This window comes from Xiphias gladius, chromosome 20, assembly GCF_016859285.1.
Source record: "Xiphias gladius isolate SHS-SW01 ecotype Sanya breed wild chromosome 20, ASM1685928v1, whole genome shotgun sequence".
NCBI classification, from domain to species: Eukaryota; Metazoa; Chordata; class Actinopteri; order Istiophoriformes; family Xiphiidae; genus Xiphias; species Xiphias gladius.
Genome location: NC_053419.1, coordinates 13,994,365 through 14,018,189, shown reverse-complemented (window position 1 = coordinate 14,018,189; position 23,825 = coordinate 13,994,365). Strand labels below are relative to the sequence as shown.

General features: G+C 40.4%; 2 protein-coding genes across 2 annotated transcripts in view; one reads left to right on the top strand and one right to left on the bottom strand.

The window, feature by feature from the left end:
- Positions 1-1,731: 1,731 nt before the first annotated feature.
- Positions 1,732-14,632, top strand: rab14l (RAB14, member RAS oncogene family, like). Its single transcript, XM_040157691.1, has 8 exons — positions 1,732-1,954; positions 6,954-7,012; positions 7,846-7,899; positions 8,770-8,947; positions 9,941-10,007; positions 11,484-11,571; positions 12,027-12,057; positions 12,162-14,632. Exons 2-8 carry the CDS (start codon positions 6,961-6,963, stop codon positions 12,337-12,339), a joined length of 648 nt encoding a protein of 215 aa, XP_040013625.1. The 5' UTR covers positions 1,732-1,954; positions 6,954-6,960; the 3' UTR covers positions 12,340-14,632.
- Positions 14,633-14,790: 158 nt separating this feature from the next.
- abl1 (c-abl oncogene 1, non-receptor tyrosine kinase) overlaps positions 14,791-23,825 on the bottom strand; it is a 35,768-nt gene continuing 26,733 nt past the window's right edge. The window contains 8 exon segments of the mRNA XM_040156994.1: positions 14,791-18,218; positions 18,807-18,935; positions 19,110-19,199; positions 19,297-19,449; positions 19,576-19,760; positions 20,361-20,538; positions 20,773-20,857; positions 21,140-21,412. Coding sequence (XP_040012928.1) covers positions 16,534-18,218; positions 18,807-18,935; positions 19,110-19,199; positions 19,297-19,449; positions 19,576-19,760; positions 20,361-20,538; positions 20,773-20,857; positions 21,140-21,412 — 2,778 coding nt within the window. The 3' untranslated portion in view covers positions 14,791-16,533.

The window sequence follows — 23,825 nt, the reverse complement described above, 5'->3', positions numbered from 1 at the left end:
ATGAGAGGAATATCTTCATTAGGGTAATATGTCAGTTGTTAAAAGCTTTCAGTAAAGACATCCATATGAGCAGAAACACACTGACTTCAGTTTTATAAAGGCTTAGATCCACTTGTACTGTAAGACATAAATCCCTTTTCTCTGTTAAGGAGTTCATTATCTTTCTCTAGATCAAGTATTTGTGTGCAGTATGTTCTTTTAAAGTCAAAGGCTGTTTACTTTGCAAAATGAAAGATATTTTTTTAGTTTGCTGTCCAGTTCTCCAGGCTGAGTTTGGGAAAGTACACTGCATGGGGTTCTATGTATGACTGTAAGAAATGTTGTGAATGTGAAAGCATGTAATGTTGTGAATTGCTGTATTAAAATATTTCATATTTTTCAAAAGAAAAATGCTTTGAACTCTGCAATTTCTTTTATTCAAAGACGCACTACGAATGTCACATACCACACATGATCAGAGAAAACTAAAATTACTTGTGATTCACATGATTTCATATTAGTTAATTCAACTGAGTTAATCAATAGGCCAGATGACTGGAAGAGTGCTTTCATGTACATATGAAAATATGTAATGCTGACATGGAATAAATAAAATAAAAATTGCTGAATTTTTACACTAAATTGAATATAACAGAAACAGAACATCCACAGTAGGCTGATATATATATTCTGTATATATTATATACAGAACATATTATACAAAACATACTGTGTATTACCCCATACCAGTCACACAAAGTGGCAGTCACAGAAAAGCACTGCTTGAGCAGAAATTCTGTCTTACACAAGGATATTTTGGCAGAACGGATGCTGTCCAGCTCCAAATATTTAATAAACAGCCCAGAGTCCCACTTTCCTTATGCTGAATGTTTGCATTTGACAAACTTGTTGTTCTCTCGGAATACAAGACATTTTTTCCAGTTAACACATTAACAGATGTGAACCTGGTTCAAATGTGGGCCTCAAGATGTCAGTTTGTTTCCCACAAATAGATGTGAAACAAACCAACCAAAGACCGATGCAATGAAAAAACAAAACAAAAACAAAACAGTGATGTATATAGCCATAATATCAGTGGAACAGTTTGCCATGTTTTATATCTCAGGAATCTACAAACGGTTTTAAGAAACAACTGAAGATCTTATTCTTGAAGACAGGACTGCAAAATAAATGAGCAAAATAAGTTTTCTTTCATTTCTTTGTAGTATGGATGTTAAAATGAACTGAGATTATTATTATTCATTTACCTGTCAACCCATTTAAATTGTTTTATTAATGGTTATTTTAATGGTTTGTATATGTGCAGTTTTGAAGTAGTTTTACTGTTGGATGCAATGGGGATGATTTAACTATATTACTTGTTGTATGTAGTGTAAATTTAAATGTTGGTTTATTTTATGTATTTTTTTTTTTTTTAATATGGACCCCAGGAAAAGTTTTCTTGCCACACAGCAACAACTAATGGGGATCCAAATAAACAATAATTGATTTTTAGGCCCTACAATGGGTCTGCTAGGCTAGAATTTACATTTTCCAATGATATAGGTCTTTAAAGGTATATAAGTATAAGTAAAATGATTCTGAAACAGTATCTGAACTCAAGTCAAGCAGGTGCCCCTGAACACTCAGTCTTGTATCTAATGATTTCACCTAAGTGATGGATTCATAATCTGATACGGCATTTTATCTGTGTTAAATACCATACCGGTACAGTATGCATGAGTACACCTGTGCAGGTGAGGTTGCCTTCCACGAAACGGTGCGCACTATTGGTGTACCCAGCGCAAACCGCCGCATACGATGCTCTTTGTCCCAGAAGCCCATTGCACACAGCGGAGGAAACCCTGTGCCGCGAGCAGCCATCTTGGATAGACAGATCATACTTGAGCCAGGATAACCTGCAGACCTCCTCTGAGCAGCTCAAGAACAGACAGCTCAAAAGACGTAATTCCTGGTAAGGACAGAAAACGTGCAATACCTGAACACACTCACACCCGTACATAGTTCCTAATAAACGTAGAGACACTGATATTTAAAGTTTAGCCAGCCTGTGTTTGCCGGGAGTCAGCTAATTGGAAAGCTAACGAAGCTAGCTAACAGATGGCCAGTACTAGCTTGGTGTCTTCCAAGAGTAGGGGATATTACCTATTGAACTGTTAGAAATTACTAATTTGGACGAAAAGGGGACTTGCTCGGCGATGAGTAAATGTGGGTTGACAAGCCAACGAAGCTACGTATCTACCATAATTCAACCCTTGCTGATAGCTGACAAAGTAACATGCTAAAGCTATCCTTAGCTATCGTTAGTTTGGTGTATGTTGGCTTTTCTGAAATTATGCTGAGGCCAAATTGCTTTTCTGACTTAGTTATACTAATTACATGATATTGAATCGATTGTCTGTGTGCTGATAGAGGCAACCGACTTACCTGTTTGTGATTTGTTGTCAAGATACATATCCATTGATGTCAGCAAGCAGGTAACCAGCTAACGCAAACTTAGCTGTCAAAACAGCTAATATAGGGCCGTAATATTTATTAGTCATGATCATCTAGCTAGTTAACCTAGTAAATGTAAAGTTTTATTTCTTAGTCTGCGTAGTCATGTTTTTAGCCCTTTGAGTGCTAACCAACAGTAAAGAATTAACCAAACCAATGCTGTCATATTGCCGGTTGTTGAACTAAGCTAGCCACCGTCGTTGGGGAGCAGGCGTGACGTTACAGTGTCAAATTAAAGAATTAACAAGAGACACTCCAGTCCGGTTTGTTTGGACATGTGTGTGCTGACCGTCCCTTTTAATTCTGCTTTCTTGTATGGAAGTGCTGATAATGCCCAGATCATTTGTATTGCAGCGCTGCACGTAAGGTCCGATGCTAATTCCTTAGCCGACAGTATGTTAGCCTCCTCTTTGACTTTATTTTTTCCAAAAAACAGATGTGTATCATTTCAAAACAGAATTTGTCTACAATGTAGATCATTAATGTCTCAAAGTGTTACACATTTGGATAGTTCTACCTTTATCCACCATAAAATGCTGCATCATTTCTGTTTCTTGTGCCAGTGCCCTCGGTGTATTTGCTGGCTTGATCTGAAATATAACATTACTTGTTGTTGTTTTTGCATTTATTTTCATCATACAAATTTTATAAATCATTAAATTCAGTATGTATGCATTGTGATGGTGTGCTCTGTCTTGCCTGTAAACGGTAGTGATGATCTCATTACATTGTTTTTAGAGCTTGAAATGAGTCACATGATTTGAAAAGTGGGCCTGAACATCATTTAGCCAACGTGACTACATATGTGTCATGATTTCCTGATAGCCCATATTTGAACGGCACATAAGTCATGCATCCTCCCCTCTATGGGAAGTGGCTGTTGAGCAGAGGAAAGGCTTCGATGCTGGGTTTCTGGAGAAAGATTCAGTGATTTGGGCAGTAAGTGAGAAGTGCTGAGGCTGCAGTCTGGTCACGTGGTCTTGACTTGCCTTCTGCTTGATAGATACTCGTGGGGTTTATTTCTACATAATAAGCATATAATGAGGTTGAGTATCACAGCTGAATCCAAGTTTGTGACTGATTGTAACTGTAATTCTGTAACAGCTTGCCTTCAAAGCACTGAAAACTGTTACACTGGGGATACAGATGCCACATGAGGGTCATGTGACAGGAGTCAGCCTAGAAATGGCCCTTAATGTTATGCCAGGGTTCTAAAGGATATCAATGGTGTAAGTATGTATGACCTGTTCATGGTCTCTGTAATACTTTGAAACTCTAGGCACCTGATCAATGTGTGTCAGACTAAGTGGATTGAGAATTGATGCATTAAGTAATAGGAAAAATGAAATTATACTAGTGTCATCCTTGAAATCACCACAAGTAGATTTGTAATGTAAACAAGCTTTTGATAGCAAGTTTACAGATATCATTATTGTGATATTAGAATTAGCCACGTTTTGTTTAACAAAGTAGGTAGGTACCCAGATAGTGTATGATGATGTAAGTAGCAACTTCATACATGCTACTTTTAGCTTCAGTTAACTAGTTGGTGTTAGCTTGAGTACATACCGAAAGTCAGGTTAAGTTGCAGTTTGTGGAGGACTGCAAGTGTTTGAGCCGAGTAATTTCTGAGGCCACCAACAAAAAAACAAATTCGTAGCCTGCAAGTTGTTTACATAGTTTCAAATTATAACATTCAGGTGCTTCTGCTGTTATTAAGTCATATTTTGTGCTAGGAAATTTGAAATATTGAAACATACTTAAAGCTATTTCATTTTATTGTCTTTTAAAAAAAAAATTATCTTTGCACATAAATATGCTTTTTTTATCATGATGTTTCAGGCACCAGATTTTCAGCATTTTCTTCAGAGGGTAGTAGCTGGAGTCGATGAGTGTCAGCATGTGCCAACATGAGGGTACCTGACCCAATGTTTTTATTAAAGCAGAGGTTTAGATGACATTGACCTTATTCAACCTCAACTACGTAGCAGGCCCTCTTCATTTCGTGTCTAATGAATTAGTGTCAATGATGATCTATGTTTCCTTTTTCTTATGCTACTGGAAGTGTACCCCTTTTATTATCTTTTTTTCATCCCTTTTTTCTAAATTCAATTTTTCGTATTACTTGCTTGCTTTATTTCCGTTGCCTCTCTCTTAGATTCTCTCATCACACCCCTATCCACATTTCTTCTGGTTGTGTCAGCATTAATCTGGCTAGTCAGACATGGTCACTGAAATGCAGATACAGAAGTAAGAGCATAACACTGGGCTCAAATGTGGCACAGTGATTTCAGCTTTCAGGAACTGCCTTAACTGCAGCATCATTTTCATTTAGCTTCAGATATGAGAAAAGCTCTGGTCTAAGGCAGACTATCTTTGCCAGGGACATCGAAACCATCAGGCTGCTGAATGATTATCTCCAGATTGTTATGCCTGAATTATTTACTTCTCTACAGCAGTTATGCTGTATAGCAGCAATACAGAATTATGAAGCAGCATTTAATAGGCACAACTACAGAATAGCCTTGATGTCAGGAAATGGCATCGAAAAAGGAATTTAACGTTGACACTGATCATGAGAAAAACTGCCTGCTTTCTAAACCATCTACATTGATGCCATCCATGACCAGATCTTTTATTTATGAACAAATCTGAGCAATTTCAAAAAGAGCTTCCCCTTGGCTGTTAAACCACTGTATTTGTGTGAGTGCTCTTTTGATTCACTAGTAGTGGTGATATTGTGTGATAAATCCAATGGCCTTTCCTTTGTCTATGTGTTTTGAATGGAGTGTGAGCAATGAAGCCTCAGTGGATATCAGATAGGTGTCAGGGCTATTTTTAGCTCTGAGCCTACGATGCTGGAGGTGTTCTTGTGTACATGTAAGTGCCACACTATTTACATGTAGACAGACTGTGTCCAGTGTCAACAAAATTAGCCAGTGTTATAGTGGAGACAGCAGGTTGATGTGGTTAGTGCCATAGAGTTCTAGCTTACTGACCACTGTGGGCCTTTCTTCACCCCTACATGTTAGAAGTTGTCCATCACCTCACTTGTCTACATGCCTACCTTGGGTTGTTCTAGTTCTGAATACCACTAACATTGGATTTGTATATCTTTTTATTTAGAGTAATGATGGTTTGTTTTTTTTAGGTTATTAACAAGTGAAGAAAAAACAAACCCTGACTGCCAAATAATTAAGATGTAGTAAGATAGAAATTATGGTTAATATTGTTGGGAATACTCTGATCACCTAGGTCAAGTGACCATTGGTGCTGCATGTGAAAGGTGTTCTGAGCTCTGGACTTTTCTTAATAGTAGAATTTGAAGCTAATTTTAGCTTCAGTGATGGCTCATACAGTGTGGCTCTGTATAACCTGAGTCTTTTTGGACCAGGTGTAGGGGTGGATACTTCCCAATGTTAAATCAAGTGATGTTGGGTAGATAGTAAAGTAAACCTACATCTTGGTGTATTGTCTCTACAACACTATAGCAGTTAGCTAACGGTTGGTGTCCCTTAAAACAAAAAAGACAAATTTCGTATCTACAGACAGATAAGTTTCATCACTTCTGTGGTATTAATACAATTAATATAAATGGGAGAGGAATCATTAAGGGGTAAATGTTAAAAATGACTTAAATAAAATCTTAGTAATTTCTGACCCTAATGATTAGTAGTGGGTTGTACACTGGTAGAAAGGATGCAGTGGATCAAATCTGAGCACATGTTTATGTTTGCTGATGAGTATGATAAGTTTGTAGGCAAACACTCAGGTTGAATAACAGTGGTAAGGATACATTTACATTTTATGTACTTCATGTCAACCAGTTTGTTATTAATGGTTTTGATCAACGTCATACAAGCTGATATTGAAGAGTACTGTATTTATAGTCGGATAATTTATTAATGTTTTTATTCTTATTATTGTTATTATTATCATCATTATTATAATTATTATTTGCATAATATAATGTGGTCATTATGCAAATGGTCTAACAGGACTGTTTTTAAAAAAATTATATGATTTGATGTGTTCATTCACATCGCTACAGAAGTGTACTGTTTTTTTATTTTTTTATTTTTTTGGTTTGTTTTTTTTTTGGCTGTACTTTAGTGTGCAGGGAAGACGGATCTGGCCTTCTCTGTCCTCACATTATTATGGTCCTATTGGTCTGATAGGATTACAGCTTTGGAGAATAACACTGACCCTTACATGACCAGTTTAAATTCAAGTCTGTACAATACTTCTTGTCTTTCATTTGCATCTACACATGATCAAATTAGATTTTATCCTATCTTCTAGTATAGCATGTTTTTGTCGCTTCTATATAACATTGTAAAGCACATTCGATTACTGTTCTTACTTGTATTGCCTGAAATTCTTTTGGTTGAAAAACAGAACATTCTCCTTACTGACAGTTTAAATGCCAAACCACCTCTGTCTTTTTTCTCTTTCAGAGCCACAATGGCCACAGCACCATACAACTACTCCTACATTTTCAAATACATCATTATCGGTAAGTGAGCAATGTAGTAAATTTTTAAATGCCTCTCCCCTTTTAGCATTATGTTCCAATTTTGCTGACATTTTTCTTGAAGTGAGACCTCGAATAAAACATATTGCTGCTTTTCCTTGTACATATACTTACAAACATAAACATAAACACATGCCAATAGCTCCGGGCTGTTTATTATCTTCTTCTGTCAAACCCATTACACCCTACCTCAAAATTTAAGTGGGTGTGTGATGAGTCTGTAAGAGCAGCCTGGATGGATAGTGGCTTGCCTTTACTTTTTGCTTATGCTTTTTTCCCCTTCAGTAGAACAGTGAAATTTTAAGTCCTCATGATCGTATTTGTTGCAGTTGCATACAATTTTCTAAGCTTATTTTGATTGTTTTTGCTGGGTAAAGTAAACAGTGAATGCCTCAACCTTGGTCCTGTTTGGTGTTTCTCAGCATTATCTTGTGTTAGAAGATCTCCTGAAATCACCAATAGTCACACCCAAAATATTGGCACCCTTTTAAATGTCAAGCTATTCAGTCAAAGCTATTGATTTTGTTGGTATTACCAAGCCTTAAAGCAGATGAATTTGTTGACTTTGTTACTATGGCGTCAAAATGGTTACAAACATACACAGTACTGACAAACTCCGCAGGACAGAACATTATATTAAAGTCTTTCTGTCAGTTTCCCCCTACTCCACATGAAATCTTAAGTATTGTTGCTGACTGTCACAGAGGGGCTGCTATATCATGCATGGTGGCAACACTGCAGGCTTGAATAGAGAATTGTTCTTCTGTCATTTCCTTGGTTGACCTGAGTTTCTCTCAATGTCTCTCTCTTCACAGGGGACATGGGGGTAGGGAAGTCATGTTTGCTTCACCAGTTCACAGAAAAGAAATGTAAGTGCTGCCTTGATTTTGACTCATTTTCATCTGTGTGTGTGCCTCAGTGTATGCAAGGTTGCCAGGTTCAACTGGAGTGGCTAAATCACTTTAGATTGCTTTATATGCCAGCGGAAGTCAGTGGAATAGAAGTCGAGTGTGAGCTCAGTAGTGAGACTCCTCTTCTGTGTGTGAGTCAGCTGCAGCCTCCCATTACCATTCAGCTCCGTTTTGTTTAGTGCTACTATTAACAAGCCAGATGCTGTGTTCCTTATTCACTGGTTCATCATCACATCCTGCTTACACACATGCACACTGGAGTGATTTGGAAAATGTTTTCGGTGTCAGTTTTAGACATTTTCCACTTTCTGGGTGTTGATACTTTCAGTTTACTGTGAGTACAATGACTGGGATTAATCATTGATGCACCTGCTGCTGGCTTACAATGGAGAGATGGTGTGTGAGTGTGTGAGTGTGTGAGTGAGTGAGTGTGTGAGTGAGTGATTACACTGGTACACAAATTCAATACAAAATGAGTATCACATTATAATTGTAAGCTAAAACCATGCATAATGTTTAACTTTTATCAACTTGACTATGTAAGTTAAAACTTGAAAACACTGTCCTTTACACTAACTGGACATTTTTTCTGTTAAAAACTTAAAACTTTGGCAATTATTTAAAAAAATGGTAACAACACAAAAATTATTTAAATTGAACTATAAGATGATCACAAAAGATGTTCACAGAAATACTTGCAGCATTTTCAACAGAAGAAAATTTGAGTAAAAATGTATGAACATTTGAGGATGTGCAAATACAGCAACAGTAAAACTAATTAATTGACACAAGAACCGAATTCACAGTAGCCTCACTTCGTCTCCCCAGTCATGGCAGACTGCCCCCATACGATCGGTGTGGAGTTTGGTACAAGAATCATTGAGGTGAGTGGCCAGAAGATCAAGCTGCAGATCTGGGACACAGCAGGACAAGAGCGCTTTAGGGCCGTCACCCGCTCCTACTACCGCGGAGCTGCAGGAGCACTCATGGTCTACGACATCACCAGGTACAGGATGATTTCTTTGCATTAATGTGTGTGGGAGATACACATTTACTACATGGTCGCCACTTTACACCAAAGCTTTCATGGAGTATCTGATAACCGTCCTGTGCATTTTACAAAAAAACATGTATGTAAGAAGAATTTAAATGAAAGCAGACGCATCTGACTACTGCAGTCCATCCCCACAGACTCCCTCCTGAACAAACACGAACAGGATTATAGCTTGTGTCCAACATTTGGAATGTCTGTCCACACCACACCCAACACCAGTAAGCCCCCCCTAGGATCCCAGAAACAGTACTTACCTGGAAAAAACTAATATGAACTGTTTACATTTCTGTTAAATCAGCTGCCCACAGCTTCTGCTGGTCTAATTAACAAAAATGGGAGACTAAGATGAGTGTTTGTTGTGTCATGCATGTTTGCTTTGAACACAGCTGATAATTCCTTATTCAAGTCCTGTAAAAACAGTCTTGCTTTAATGCCTGTTTTTACATTTGTATTATTACCTGTAGTTCTCTCAGTTTTATATGGTCCAATTTAGCGGGTACAGTGTGTTCAGTAAGAATTTGGTAGGTCACGTTTGTACTTTGGACCCATTCCTCTGTTACTTTGACTCATTGACGTGGTGGTTGTCATTAGGATCAAACTATAATGTTGAGGAAATGATACATTAAGTAATTAATTGATTAATTATTAATTTAAGATGAGGCTGTAACTTGGAAGAAATGACAGAATTGACCTGTTACAGTATTGTCAGTTACAGAAGGAAAGCTGTTGGGTTGAGTTTTCTGCATCTCACCTGTGAGAAACTACACAAATTTCAATGTCAAATGTATCCGTAACCCCCAAATTTGTCGCTTTTTGTAATGATGTTGTCCTGTTCTCATTGTTACAGCAGCTGCCAGCTCTTCTGATCTCTTATCAGAGATGACAAGATGTTATGTCTGTGCTTGTCGTCGTAATAACCTCTGTCTCTCTTTTGATGTCATGCAGGAGAAGTACGTACAACCACCTCAGCAGCTGGTTGACGGATGCTAGAAACCTCACCAACCCCAATACTGTAAGAACACATTAACATCATTTCATTTTGCACACTGGAATGATTCTGTATTCACTGTATATACCCTTTATGTTGTCTTTAACTGTGTAGTTCTTCCCTCTTGTGTCATCCCTCTAATTTCTTTCAAGAACACCCCTGTTGTCACTTCCGCTGCTTTATTTTCTCGCTCTCTCTTCCGGTTGTTTCCCTCTACCCTGAGACAGTTTAAAGTCACAGAGCCTTGTCTTATTTAAATTGGATTTCTTGGTAAATGTGATTAGCTCACAAGCATACTGCTCTCATTTACCGAGCTCTGTGTTTCTTCAGAGAAGTGCTTTTCTGCAACATGGCACTTCCATTCCAAATTAAAAATGTTTTCCTAGTGTTAAAACAACATTTTTATTTATATAAAACTATTTTTTATGGAAATGCATGGACTATGGAACTGTTTTCTTTTGCTCATTTTATGGATACATAAGACCACAAGGTAAACTTTACTATGTTATGAATATTTTTTTAATGATGAGGTTTTGTGTTACTGTTTGTGTTACAATCCACTCTTTAAAATTGGTGTTTATGATAAACAGAAAAATCAACAGCAGTCTACTAGCCGAAGCTCTTCTCTTTATCATTGCTGTTTTTGCTGAAGTGTCTTATAGTGGCCATATGATGGCACTGTTGTAGTCCAGTCATGGCTTGAGCTCCAGTTGTCAACATTTGTAAGTGATTTTTATTTCGGCTGCTTTTGTCTGAGATGGGAAACATAATGATCATATTATCTGACCCTCTAACTGAAACAATGTTTGTCAGTTGAATGAAGGGTGTTATGTAAGACTTTGTTGTTATTTAGCAAGAGCTTCAAAAAGTCTGGCCATCAGTTCTCATTTTTCCCAGTAACAGCCAACAATGCAAGACAAACAACTTGATGTTTAATCTATAAGTGTTATGTAAACATCAATATTAGCAGTACTTATATTTGTCTTAGTGAAATGATAGTAGTAATTCCATTTTATGTTGTGTGTGAATTTCCATGCATGTCATATTTTTTTGCTCTATGTGTGAAGCTCACTGCCATATCACTGTTTAATTTTCACCTGAAAACTGATAATTATTAGTTTTTAACACGGTGAGGATCGTTTGGAGAAATTCGGAAATAAAAATTTGGGGAGAAAAGAGCGATTTAGGTTGCGCATGCAGCAGTTCCAGTGTAGAAGAGTCTGTCACTCTGATACTAGAAAGCTCATTACATTACTCCAGTACATTACAGGTCAAATTACATCACAGTTGCTAGGGGCACTGAATAGTGTGCTCGTATGGGGGTGTCAGTTCCTCAGTGTATCTCCCTTTCGATTTCTTAACAAACAACAAGTCCAAGTCTTCCTATACTGCCTTTGGCTCTCTTATCTCCTGGAGGTTTAGAAAGCATATTTCTCCCCGAGAGGCCATACTGTCTATTGGATTGTCTCACTCTTCCTCTTCCTGTGTATATATTCTCAGGTGATCATTCTCATAGGAAACAAAGCAGACTTGGAGGCCCAGAGGGACGTCACGTATGAGGAAGCAAAGCAGTTTGCTGAGGAGAACGGTGAGCGAGACACAGAACGGTGCCTGTTAAGAAGACAGGCAGTGGTGTAAACTAATTAGGTGTTAACTAATTATAAGACACGGATGTTTTCTGCTAATGCATCTTCCAAAACTCTTGACTGTTCCATCTTCAGTTTTAACAAGGCAATAATCACAGGAATCCCAACAAAGCACCCAAATATTTGGAATCAAAATGACATTTAGCCTCTTCGTTCTTTTCTGAATGTTTATAATGAAAGCCCTTGTGGTTGATTTCAACAGACAAAAGTGAAGATTAACATCCTCTTCTGTTTATATTGCTGAGACAGAAACTAGGAGAAAGTGACTTGAGGAAAGATTAAGTGGGCAGAGATATTAATTGAAAGAGGGAGCAAATGAGGACTTGGTATTTGGGGTATGTGAGTTTGGAACAACGTGTTACTGACTCCGTCATCATGTTTATTTTATGTTCTACAGGTCTGTTGTTTCTCGAAGCTAGTGCAAAAACGTAAGTCTGCACAACTGCAGTGTACATGAAAATATCCCTTTGCTTACTTTCTTTAGCTCCCATTTGCCACCTTTCTCACGTTTGTGTTTATGCTCCACGTTCAGAGGTGAAAACGTTGAGGACGCTTTTCTGGAAGCTGCTAAGAAAATCTACCAGAACATCCAAGATGGGAGCCTTGACCTGAACGCCGCCGAGTCAGGGGTCCAGCACAAGCCCTCGGCCCCTCAGGGTGGCCGGCTAACCAGCGAACCACAGCCCCAGAGGGAAGGCTGCGGCTGCTAATGACCAAGCAAACCCCCTTCACCCTCCCCTTCACCCTCTCTCCCTCTCCCTCTCTCCCTCTCTCTCTCCCTCTCCCTCCAACTGTCCTGCCCACCCTCCCCCAACCCTCTCCATCCATTTGTTCACCTCCGTACGTTCAACCACCCTCACTGCACCAGGAACTGCATGAGAGCAGAGCTGCGGAGGGAAGAAATGGGGGACTTGGAATTGACTTGGGCCAGACTGAGCTGGGCTGTGTAGACTACATCTCTCCCCTCCTCCTCTTCCTCCTCTCTGCCTGTCTGTCTCCCTCTGTTGCTGTCTCACTCCTACTCTTTAAATTCTGTCAGTGTGTTGACGTCCCATCTTTTGCTCCCCTCGCATCATTCAGGCTAGTCCCCCTCCATAGTAGCGTAGACACCACCACGCAATACACGGGTTACTGACACTTTAGATAGATGTAATGTTCATACGATAATGATAAACCAAGATTGTTTTTATGTTTGGTTTTATAGCTATATATGAAATGTAAACACTGCATTAAGTTTCATCCACCGCTGATTAGTTCTGTATGAATCAGATCTAAATTATATTCCCAATCTCTTAGCACCTCTCCTGCATGGTTTACCAATCCAGCATTTTATCGAGACGTGGGTGCAATATCTCACTCGCGGTTCATATTTGTGGGATCGGGTCGCGAGGGCAATGAAGTAGTGTATCATGCAGCCACACAGGTAGAAGCTCTGAAGTGTGTGTCAGAGAATGTGTAGCCGAGTCAGCTTTTTCAGCAGGATTCAACCCTGCTTGTGGCTTTTAATTCAGCTGCTCGGCACAAAGCGAATTCCTTTGCCAGATTTGGCAACACTGATGTTCTCAGGAGAGAGGGGGAAAAAATTTAGAGAACCGGGAATCACCCACAAATTCCTTGTGGGTGATTCTTCAGTCTCTCCTGAGATATAATTGGAAGGAATATTGGGTGTTTTCCAGTTTGTCTGTCCATGAGTGTCTGTGTGTTAAGAAGGTGGATGGGGGTTTCTTTAGAAACAAAAAAAAAGGCATTTCTGTTTTTGATGGGTTCATTGACATCGGTTTCTTTGCACCAGCTCTCCTTCTCCTCACCCGTCTGACCCCAAAAGTCTCCCCCAGGTCATATCAACAGATTCTGTCTGTACCAGCATTGTCTTTGTCATTGTTTGTTGCCTTATTATAATTAGTATGTTACTACTCTTTAATCTTTATAGTTTTGCTGCACTTGCTCTTCACACTGCTGTTGGACTCACCCCGATTTAAAAAAAGAAAAAAAAATCAACTCTTTCTAGAATAATTATTGCATTTTACCGGAGAATGGCATAAACACACGACCGGTGGCTCACATGGTAAAAATATCTCAAATGGTCGAGTATCAGCAGCATGGTCTGAAGCCCACATCTTGACCATTCAGCTGTGACGCTGCACTGAAGAGCTGTTCTGTTCATTTTGACGGTTGTTCCTCTTGTATAATACAATACCAAGCAGCATGTCCCCCCCAACCCCCACCAAAAAACACGATGAAATTGTCAAAATCCAATTTTTTTTTAAATTTTTTTTAAGTACAAATTTTCTGTATCATAGTGATTCCCTGATTGGACAGCTGTATATATTGCTTCTTAACTATTGGTGATGACCTCGCTACTTGGGATTTAGAAATGTATTTGCTGGCTCTGCCAAGATCTGTACAGTTGATGTGCTAGTGGGTTGCCTGTAATTCATGCTTGGGAAATTCTGTAACATAGTTTCTATTAATAAATGTATGTAAAGGACAGACACCTAAACAGCCCCCCCAACCACTCCGTCTGCACACTACTGAACCTGCCGATTGGTTGAGGGGAGAGGAAGTGGATTGAGATAATGTGCAAACTTGTATTTATGTCAGCAAATATTGATTCCTCTCATTTCTACATGCAGTGGAGAATGGGGCACTTTTATGTTTATATTCTTTTTTTTGTTTTTCCACCCCATCATAGCTCCTCTACTTGGGAGGGGCCTGCATCGCTGTCTTAACTTTTGGGGTGTGGGGATTTGTTTGTTATTGTGGGAAGTTGGTGGGCTGGGTCTTCCTTTTTCCTGTGTCCCACCTCTTTGCAGTCTGAGTGACCACTTCCTGCTTTTGTCTGTCCACAAGTACAAAAAAAAAAAAACGTACATATGTATAAATTTTTAAGGAGCTGTGCTAACATTTAAATGCATTCTTGCGTGTATATGATTTTAAAATGTTGACATTTTGATTTTAATGACAAAATACTCTAGACAGAAAAATAAATTATACATAACCTGTTGCCGTGAGTCTGTTTTTTGATATGTTGTAGTTGATGTAAGAAAAAAAAAAACTGGCTTTGATGAATTCTGGGGTTGAAATGGAGAAAGAAGCCCATAAATAGGATGGGTATATAGGATCACGTGTACAAAAAGCACCAGACTCAGTAATGTATTTCAAGTAGCACAACTGCTTTGTATTTTATTGCAACAAAAATTGCACCAAGGCTAGAGGGAGAAACAAACAGGAAAAAGAAAACGTATTTACAAAGGAAAGCAAAGTTTGTTTACAAAATTGGTGAGGAGTGTTAGTCACAAAGAGTAGTGGTATGGTTGGTAAAGGGGAGGAACTTAAAAGAAAAAAGCCAACACCGACAGTACCATGTTCAAGTCAAGGCAGCTTGTGGTTGACTTGTGTCCTCAGGCATCGCAGTCAGACAGGGCACACGGGGTGAGACGATTACAGCACAAATACTGAAAATGTCCAAGAGATGCAGACAAGAATAAAGGTATGATGTTACAGTGGAATTTCATTGGTTCTTTTAGTCTATAATGGTCAGCTTCTCACTTGTACATTATTTTGTAAGACAGCAAGTGACAGATCCATAAACATTTCAGTCCAGTGTTTCCCCCAGGATATATACTTTTGCTGGGGTGGAAAGGCCTCTGAAACAGCATTTAGACCATGTGACAAACTCTCCATCAAAACTAATTCTCTCAGGCAAAGAGGCTCTTCAGTGGTCAGAGAAACACTGTTTCAGTCCATGATCCCAAGGCCAAGCTGCTACTGATGGCTTTTGTGACTAGCATATAGAAAAAGTTGAATTCATCTTTTATTTAAAAAAAAAAAAGGTCCAGTCTAAGAACAACATAAAACAACAGTCAGATCCACTGAGTTGCAGATCACCCTGGTCCCTCTCCAGTACAGACTGGAGACAAAGATTTTTGGTATGGCAAACATTTAAATCCAATAAACAAATCAACACAGTTATTCTTGGCAACTTGGCACAATTCAGGCAAAGCCACATTTCTGCACTTGTTAAGTGAGAAGTCTTAAACAACTCTGCCAATAGTGTTTAAGGCACTATTTGTTACCGAAGTGTGCAGTGAAGCAGAAACAGGAAGGCCAGTGGCTCATTCTCCCTTATTTGCTTGCTCCCATTATTATTTTATGGCACATGGTTGCAAATACTGCAAAAAACATTCATACAGAACAAACCCTGACATGTTTTCATCACTCAGCACACAACCAATCACTGATGACACGGTACATAGCAATGGAAAATGTTGGGACGCGTTGGACAGAGGCATCAGGCTATAAACACTGTGATTCCAGAAACTCCCTAATTCTTAAGGGTGAAAATGTAAACTATGAGATCAGTCGTTTAAGTGTTAGAAGGCATCCTAGAACAAGATGAGGTTAAGTGTTTTGTTTTTACTCATTGTCATCGGCATCAATGAAAAAAATCAAACACACAAACAGTGATGGAAACACATATCACAGGCCTTTTTTCTACTAGTGTCATCGATAAAGGGGAAAAAGCAACTAGAATACATAAGACATGATCATTTCAAAAATGATTGGTGAAAAGTCATGTTCATCAATAATTGGCCCCTAGCCTCTCAATAAGGCCAAAAGACAATGTTCATTCATAGTTAAGGTTTTTCAATATTGCAAACTCTGTCTGACCACATCTACGGACAGATTCCTTTGATTCAATCCACAATAACCACAGGCTTAAGTGTTTCAGAGTGTACTGTAGTGTGTAGCTACACTCTGCTGCCGCTCTCCAGCAGGCTTTACCCTCAGCTCTCCAACATGAGCTCGGTATGAACCGCAGTTCAAGCTCATGCTCAGAAAAAAAGGGGTAGTGTAAGATACAGTATCAGTTTCATGTCTTGCTATTATAAGCGTTTAGGGCGCTACCTCTGAACAATGTCACTTATTTCTTTGACAGAGGACAGGAGCTTGCTGAAGTCCTGCTGTGCGTTGGCGCCCCCTGTGGCAGTGGGGCAGATTTGCAGCTCACGCAGGCTGCTCTCAAGCTTGTTGATGGCCTCACGGAAGGCAAACTTGTTCCTCATCTGCTGGATGGAGTCGACGTAGCTCATGCAGTATTTTGACAGGTTCTTGCCGGCCTCCAGCACAGCGCTGTGGCTACCCGTCTGCTCCGAGTTACGGCAAATGGCTGCGCGGAGCAGCTCGGTGCCCTCCAGCACCATCTCGCGTGTCACAGCTGAGTTGGGGGTGCGCTCGGAGGCCTGGCGGGGTGCGGTTTTGCGGAGGGAGCGTCGAGTGTTCACTAAGGGGATGAAAGCAGTGGGTGAGCTCTGATCAACGGGGGAGGTGAGGGAGGAAGAGAAGCCTCCTAGGCTCTGGCTGGAGAGGGAGGTGGTTACTGAATTGGAGGAGGTGGAGGTCTTCATCGGTTGAGGTTTGGATGTGGAGCCCAGGGGCAGCTTCTTGGAGCCCTCACTGAGTGGTGAGCGGGCTTGGTCACTGGCAGTGGTTGTGTGGTGGGGCTCTGAGACAGAGGGGAGGCCCTTAGCTTTGAAGTCTGAGGTGGAGGAGGGGGAGGGGAGTTCTTGAGTGGGGCTGCGGGAGATCTTGCCCGTTTTAGCATTGGTGGGTGGTGGAGGTGGGGCTGGCTTGGGTTTCTGTAACTTTCCTCTTTCCCTGACAGATGAGGAGTCCACAGGGTGCTTGTGTCTGCGAGCCCTGCACTCTTCTCCAGCTGCCCCCAAAGCAGGGAACACATTGGGCTTGAGAAGCTCAGCGTGGAGAGCGCTGGTTTTGGAGTTCTCCAGCCCCGGCGCACCTGGTCTCCTGACCGCCTTAGGTGTTAAAGCCTGGGGACTGGAACCAGGGCTGGGATCAGTGTCTTTGCCTAAGAAGGCAGAGGAAACATCTGTTGAGGTGTTTAGACGTGGCGGGGGTGTCAGGGTGCCCATCCGAGGGGCGCTCTCCCCTTTCTGCTCACTGGTTCTCTTGCGTGGCAGAGCTGGCTTACCCCCCAAGGTACCTGAGTCAAAGTGGCGCTGGCCCAAGTCTCGTGGCAGTGTGACAGACTTCCATTCATTGCCATCTGAGCCAGTGGGCATGCTGGAGGACCAGAGAAAACGCTTCGAGTTAGACATGGATTCCTCCTCACTGGGTGGTGTGGTAGCCGCCTTGCCTCCTGGGCCAGGCACTGCAGGAGCTCCCTTCTTCCTGGGGAATAACGGTCCTGGGTAGGTAGGAGCCCCATTGGTGATGCCCCCTGCCCCGTTATTGTTAGTACCCAGGAACCTGGAGGAATCGAGGCCATGTGTGGTGTCATTAATGGCCAATGATGCACCATTGTTGAAGCTATCACTGTCTCGAGGATCCAGAGTCATGCCCCTCCTGTCAGGATGGACATCCATCTCTCTGAAAGAGGAGCTGCGTTTGGGCGGAGCTGGGGCATTCTTTTTCTTTTTCTTGATGAGGCTGAGAAAGCCACTGCCACGTGTCTTATCCTTGTCTTTGGGTAGCAAGCGGTCATCCTCATTCAGGTTGCTGTCCATGAGGGGGCGCTCTTTCCGGGGAAGCATGGGTGACGACACAGCTGCCTCTGGCTCCACCGGGTCTGAGAAAGAGCACAAAACAACCAGGGAACCATCAGTGATAAAGAAAAATAAAATACTTTAAATGCCATGACAGACTGAAAGGTAAAACAAAACAATGGAAAATACTGTTCAAGATAGGCGAGTGAATTTTTAAAAAGGAGACTGAGCTGGCTGGCAGGTGTTCCCAGAGCCAAAGAAACCTGAGGGAGTAAACTCCACCAGCCCTAGCTTGTTCTGTGGTTACAGCCAAACGTCTCAAACCTCACTTGATCTTACAGGGTTTTAAAAGCTCTCGACTCAAAGGGAAATTAAAAGGAAGTACGTGATAAGACAGCATTAAGAAGGTAACTTTAGCAAGGCAGTATCTCAACAAACTGAAAAGCATTTCATTTTACTTTTTACCTTTTATAATACAAAGTAAAAAGTTTAAAGTCTTCTCAGTACATTTCATCAAGTATTTTTATTTGAATGTGACTAACAACAATCCCCACTGCATACAGTATTCATTTCACATCTTCCTTTAAGTACAATAACAACCGTGATGGACTATTCTACAACAAGTTGTAGCAACAAGGGCAGGAGGCGCAGTGGCTGTGAGTGTGTCTCACCTGGACTATCTCCATCCCGGTTGTCCATGTTTTTGCGGAGAGTTCTGGTCTTGGTGGGCAGCTCTGGAGCCTGTTGGATGGAGCCTACTGTCGCCTTCTTCCCTTTTTTGCCCAGCTCCTTTTCCACCTCTAAAAATACACATACAGCCAACATCCAGCAGTTAACCAAACATGGCAATTCCACATATTAACAACTGTCACTGGAGAACAAGTGTTGTGTTCCTTGATGGAAGGTATCTGTGGCTATCACAAAATATTGCCCACACGAAAAGATGCTTTCGACAGAAAAGAAACAGCCCTGACCATCAGAGATGCTGGACTCCTGGAACATGGTTTCAAAGGCTTGGTGTGTTTCAGCAAAAGAGGGACGTTCTGAAGGGAGCCACCTCCAACCTGACAGGAAAACAAAAAAATAAGAAAATCAAAACAGTCCTTCCAACAGACACAGCATCTCTACTCATATTCTGGATAGAAGCGTTTTGCTACTTACACGCCCTCATGAGCTCATAGACCTTCTCGGGGCAGCCCTCTGGTCGGTCCATACGATAGTCTTTCTCCAGCAGCTCATAGACCTGGGACAGGTCAATGCCAGGGTAAGGAGACATGCCATAGGTGGCGATCTCCCACAGCAGCACACCGAATGCTGGAGATGTAGGCACAAAACAGAAAGATGCCTAGAAATAAATGGCTGGAATATAAAGTCATGGTAGGAATACAGTATGTGCAATATTATATAATTTTAGCGCTGCTTAAACGAGATCAAACTTACCCCAGACGTCAGACTTAATAGAGAACTTGTTGTAGGCCAGACTCTCTGGAGCAGTCCACTTGATTGGGAATTTGGCTCCGGCGTGAGCTGTGTAAGTGTCTCCTGTCATTAACCTGCTCAGACCAAAGTCTGCAACCTTCACCAGGTGGTTCTCCCCAACCAGACAGTTACGGGCAGCTAAGTCCCTGCAGGAGAGATTACAGAGAGGAGAATGGGAGATGAAAAGGAGGCAAAAGTGGAATACTGACTGTCTACAATCAAAAATGTACTGTAAAATAGTCCAAAAAGTTAGTTGATGAGCTGATTTGAACAAAGATCCATTGGTAAGAAAAAAAAAAGAAAACAAAAACAAAGATGATGAGAAGGTAAGGAAAAAATATCAGTAGTGTTTCACGTTACAAAATTCACTGTAGAATTGGATTTCCACAGATGTTTTATGCGGAGCAGAGTCACAAGCTGAGTCTTGTCGGGTTTAAAAATTAAAATTTAGTTTGGCAAATATGAAAGACATAAGTCAACTCGTTTCTTCTAAAGTACCTTGTTAAATGTGCCAGAACAAACTAGCAATGTTACAACATCAACTTCTCTGTGATGCAAGTCTGTTGTCCCATGAGATCAGATGGAAGAGTGAGAGGAGAGCTGCTGAGAGGAATGTGCTTTCTCTGGTATTCACACAGCTCTGAGGTCTCAGTGAAGATCCGTAGTCAGGTTTCTGACAACCTTCGATACTGAGGATGAGAACTCACGTTTTGTCCAAAAAGGAATTGTAAGATCTTTACACCCACCTGTGTATAAAGTTTTTTTTCTCCAGGTACTCCATGGCAGACGAGATCTGTGTGGCCATGTGAAGCAGCACCACGGCATTGACCTCCTCTCTGTTGCACTCTCTCAGGTAGTCTAGTAGGTTACCGTGGGTCATGAACTCTGTGATGATGTAGAACGGTGGCTCCCGTGTGCACACACCTGCCAAGGAAGGAGGGTTGCAAAAGAAAGGCATTATTATTCACAAAACATTTTCTTTATGTTTGTACAGTTTGGCCTTTCATCTGCAAATCTGTTTACAGCGGTTATAAAGAAAACACAATGAAAATATACAGTTGAACTGGATTATATGTATATATTTTTTTTACATGCCAACATAAGTACATCTCACACACACACAAAGCAAAGGCTTTATTTAAAAAAAAGTTTACACACCTAACAGCTGTACCAGGTTGGGGTGTTTGATCTCTTTCATAACAGCGGCCTCCTTGAGAAACTCCTCCACCTTCATCGTATCCTCCTGGACAGAGTTGTTGGCAAAAAAAAAGTGAGCAGATCCATAGTCTGGTTGCAGTTACATGCATACAGCACCAGATGGTAGCATTATTCAGCCAAATTAAAAAGATTTATACCTGACACGGTGTTAATATGTGTCAACAGTAGGTGTAAAAAAAACTTACTGCGCATCAACCTTTCCTCATAAGGTCAAATATACTGTATGAGATTAAGAGCCGTAGGCATAGACAAAAAAAAACCTGATCCTTTCTTGTAAAGACAACTCCTTTTTGACTGGTCTTCTTACCTTTAGTGTCTTGACTGCCACAGTGAGGTTGTACTTCTTCCAAACACCCTCGTATACCTCCCCGTACTGGCCCCCTCCCAACTTGTGCTTCATGGTAATGTCAGTGCGCTCCATCTCCCACTTATCGTAGTTGGGAGAAACTCCATAGATGGTGGGCTTGTTGCGCTTCGGCGCCGGGTAGTGCAGCGTGGTGATGAGGCCGTCGGCCACCGTGGAGTGGTGGTGCACCAGTTCCGCCAGTGTGTTGAAACGGCTTTCTGACGAGACGTACAGCTGGTGGGAAAAGAGATTCTATGTTTGAGTAGATGTACATGAGAGGTAAGTTCAGCTTAGGATATGGACAGAATTTATAATCAACTGTGATAACACTAATTTCTGAGTCCAATCAAAATATGACTTAGTTTTGTAATTTAATTTTTACGTTAATACAAGATAAATGATGTCAACTCAACTAATGTCTGTATGTCTTATCTTCCAAAGAAAGACATACAAGTTTACAATAACTTTTCATTACATTATATCTACTTGTGTTCATATGCATTAAAATGGTAGTGCTCACACATATGTGTGGAAACAACACATTGTATCAGGGAATTGTATAAGATCCAGCAATAACTACAAAAGTGTCAATAGGACACCATGAAATAATCTATTAAAGGTCACAGGCAACTAAAATAACTCACAAGGCATTTGTAAAGAAGCTGGTGGAGGGGAAGGTTCAATAGACAGTCTTTTTCATTGTCCATGTCTTAAATAGGCCTTAAAATGATTTGCTCTACAATTGCACTTTGCATTGCTTTACTTGTGAACAGTTTCTTTGTACAAGCTAGAGGCATGTGGAGGAAAAAATGAAAAAAAGAACAACCTTGACTGTAGTGAAAAGATCTTTGAGATCTAAAGAGGATTTAATGGTCAGTTGGCTGCTCTATGGCCTTTAACCATGACAACTTACTAAGAGAAAAAAGTCAGTTTTTCTTACAAACAAACCTTAGTTATTTAGAGCAGTGTTAATCACAGAGTCAGTGTGAAACAAAGCTGCAACTTGGGGGAGTGCTGAGGTAATGTCAAATTATTGGAGAAGTCTATCATACCAGACTCTTGAGTTGTAGCTCAGTGGGAGAATGGAAAACAACATGAGATGGGGAACCAAGTGTGTGTGTGCTGCCGCCTCTATCTGCGTTTGTCCATTTATTTCGCGTGCGCGTGTGTGTCTGCGTGCATACTTGGCTGCAACTGTCTGTGCTAATGCATGTCTTAGCATGGGCGTCAGTGTCTGGCCGGCCTCGGTCTGCTGGCCATTATGAGCAGCACAGTGGTGGTTAGAGACATTCTTGTCATAGCTAGCGTTCCTCGAGCTAGCTCACCTCGCTGCATCACAGACAGCATGGTGACCGAGCCAAAATGGCAGCGGCTTCTTGACTGACATTGCAATTTGGGGGAATCCCAAACCAAGAAATTCCGTTGTACATACAGTGAAATATGGTCTACACTGATCTATCATGACTATCAGGATGTGCTACCCTGCACCCTATTTAAAAGCTCTTACTTTAACATTGCGCCAGATACCCTCCCTTCTTCACCCAACCCCAACCTCTTCACGCCATTATGCAACATTTTTAATGACAATAAAATTATAAAATTATAATTTCAAGTTCTGGCTTTGTGTTGAAAATCTATCAACAATGGAAACCCTTGCCATAGCCAGGTTTAGAAGAGAATACAACACTGCACTGATCTGTTCTTGCAGGTATCTGTGTCATTTTTTGAGTGTGGGATATACTTATTTCTCGCTATTCTCAAAGTGTTGCACCAACTGAAAAGTAACACCTTTGATTACAGTACCTGACAACTGTAAATCAATCAACTACAGCAGATACATAATATCTTAAAATTGTGGAAGATTTAGCCATGTGCTGTAAGCGATGTCCTGCCTTCATGAAACAAGCAATAAACCAAAAAAACACATGTAACAATGAAGTTTAGCGATTACATTCATTAAGACCACAACTTATGTAAAACACGGTATCTGCAAGTCTTGAAAAGTCTTAAAAAGCACTGAATTCAGTTCCCTCAAAAAAAAAAGGCCTTTTATTTTATTACTACTTAATTTTGTTTACAAAAGTATTGCATTTTATTTCTTACTGAGGTAGTAACATCAGTTATAGCTTTTTTTTTAAAAATCTGGTTGCAGGTAGATGTTACACATTTATAAACTACAAATGAAACTGGTGCAACAGTACATTGTGCATGCAGGAGACTGCTAGTTATAGTAGCTTCTTGCCCATGATTGGCAAGTGTCAATTTCAGCAAAAACTTAAATGAAATTATATTACTTAATTTTTTTTTTTAAATTGGTTAATCCATTCGTCAATTTTCTGAAACTTATCTGTGTCCAGGTCATATGAATCGATTAATTATATTACCAGGATTTATTGTTATATACTGCTGGGAAGTACAGTCCTGGTCAATGTACAGAATTTAGAATATCTTCAGAAATAAATGCTCATAAGTTAATTTTGTATAATCAGAATATTTTAATAAAATGTCCAAAGTTATTGACAAAAAAAAAAGTTTTCATATAGTGAAATAAAAAATACAGACATAAAATGTACACTGGCCACAAATATTGGTGAATTTAAATTAGTTCCTCAAACAAAATGAAAAACAACAATACTCACCTGTGCTT

Bases quoted from the DNA above. Each gene is read 5' to 3' on its own strand.
- rab14l (XM_040157691.1), top strand. From the start codon at position 6,961: ATGGCCACAGCACCATACAACTACTCCTACATTTTCAAATACATCATT. The intron at 7,013-7,845 runs GTAAGTGAGCAA...CTCTCTTCACAG, and splicing joins TTTCAAATACATCATTATCG to GGGACATGGGGGTAGGGAAG. The intron at 8,948-9,940 runs GTACAGGATGAT...GATGTCATGCAG, and splicing joins ATGGTCTACGACATCACCAG to GAGAAGTACGTACAACCACC.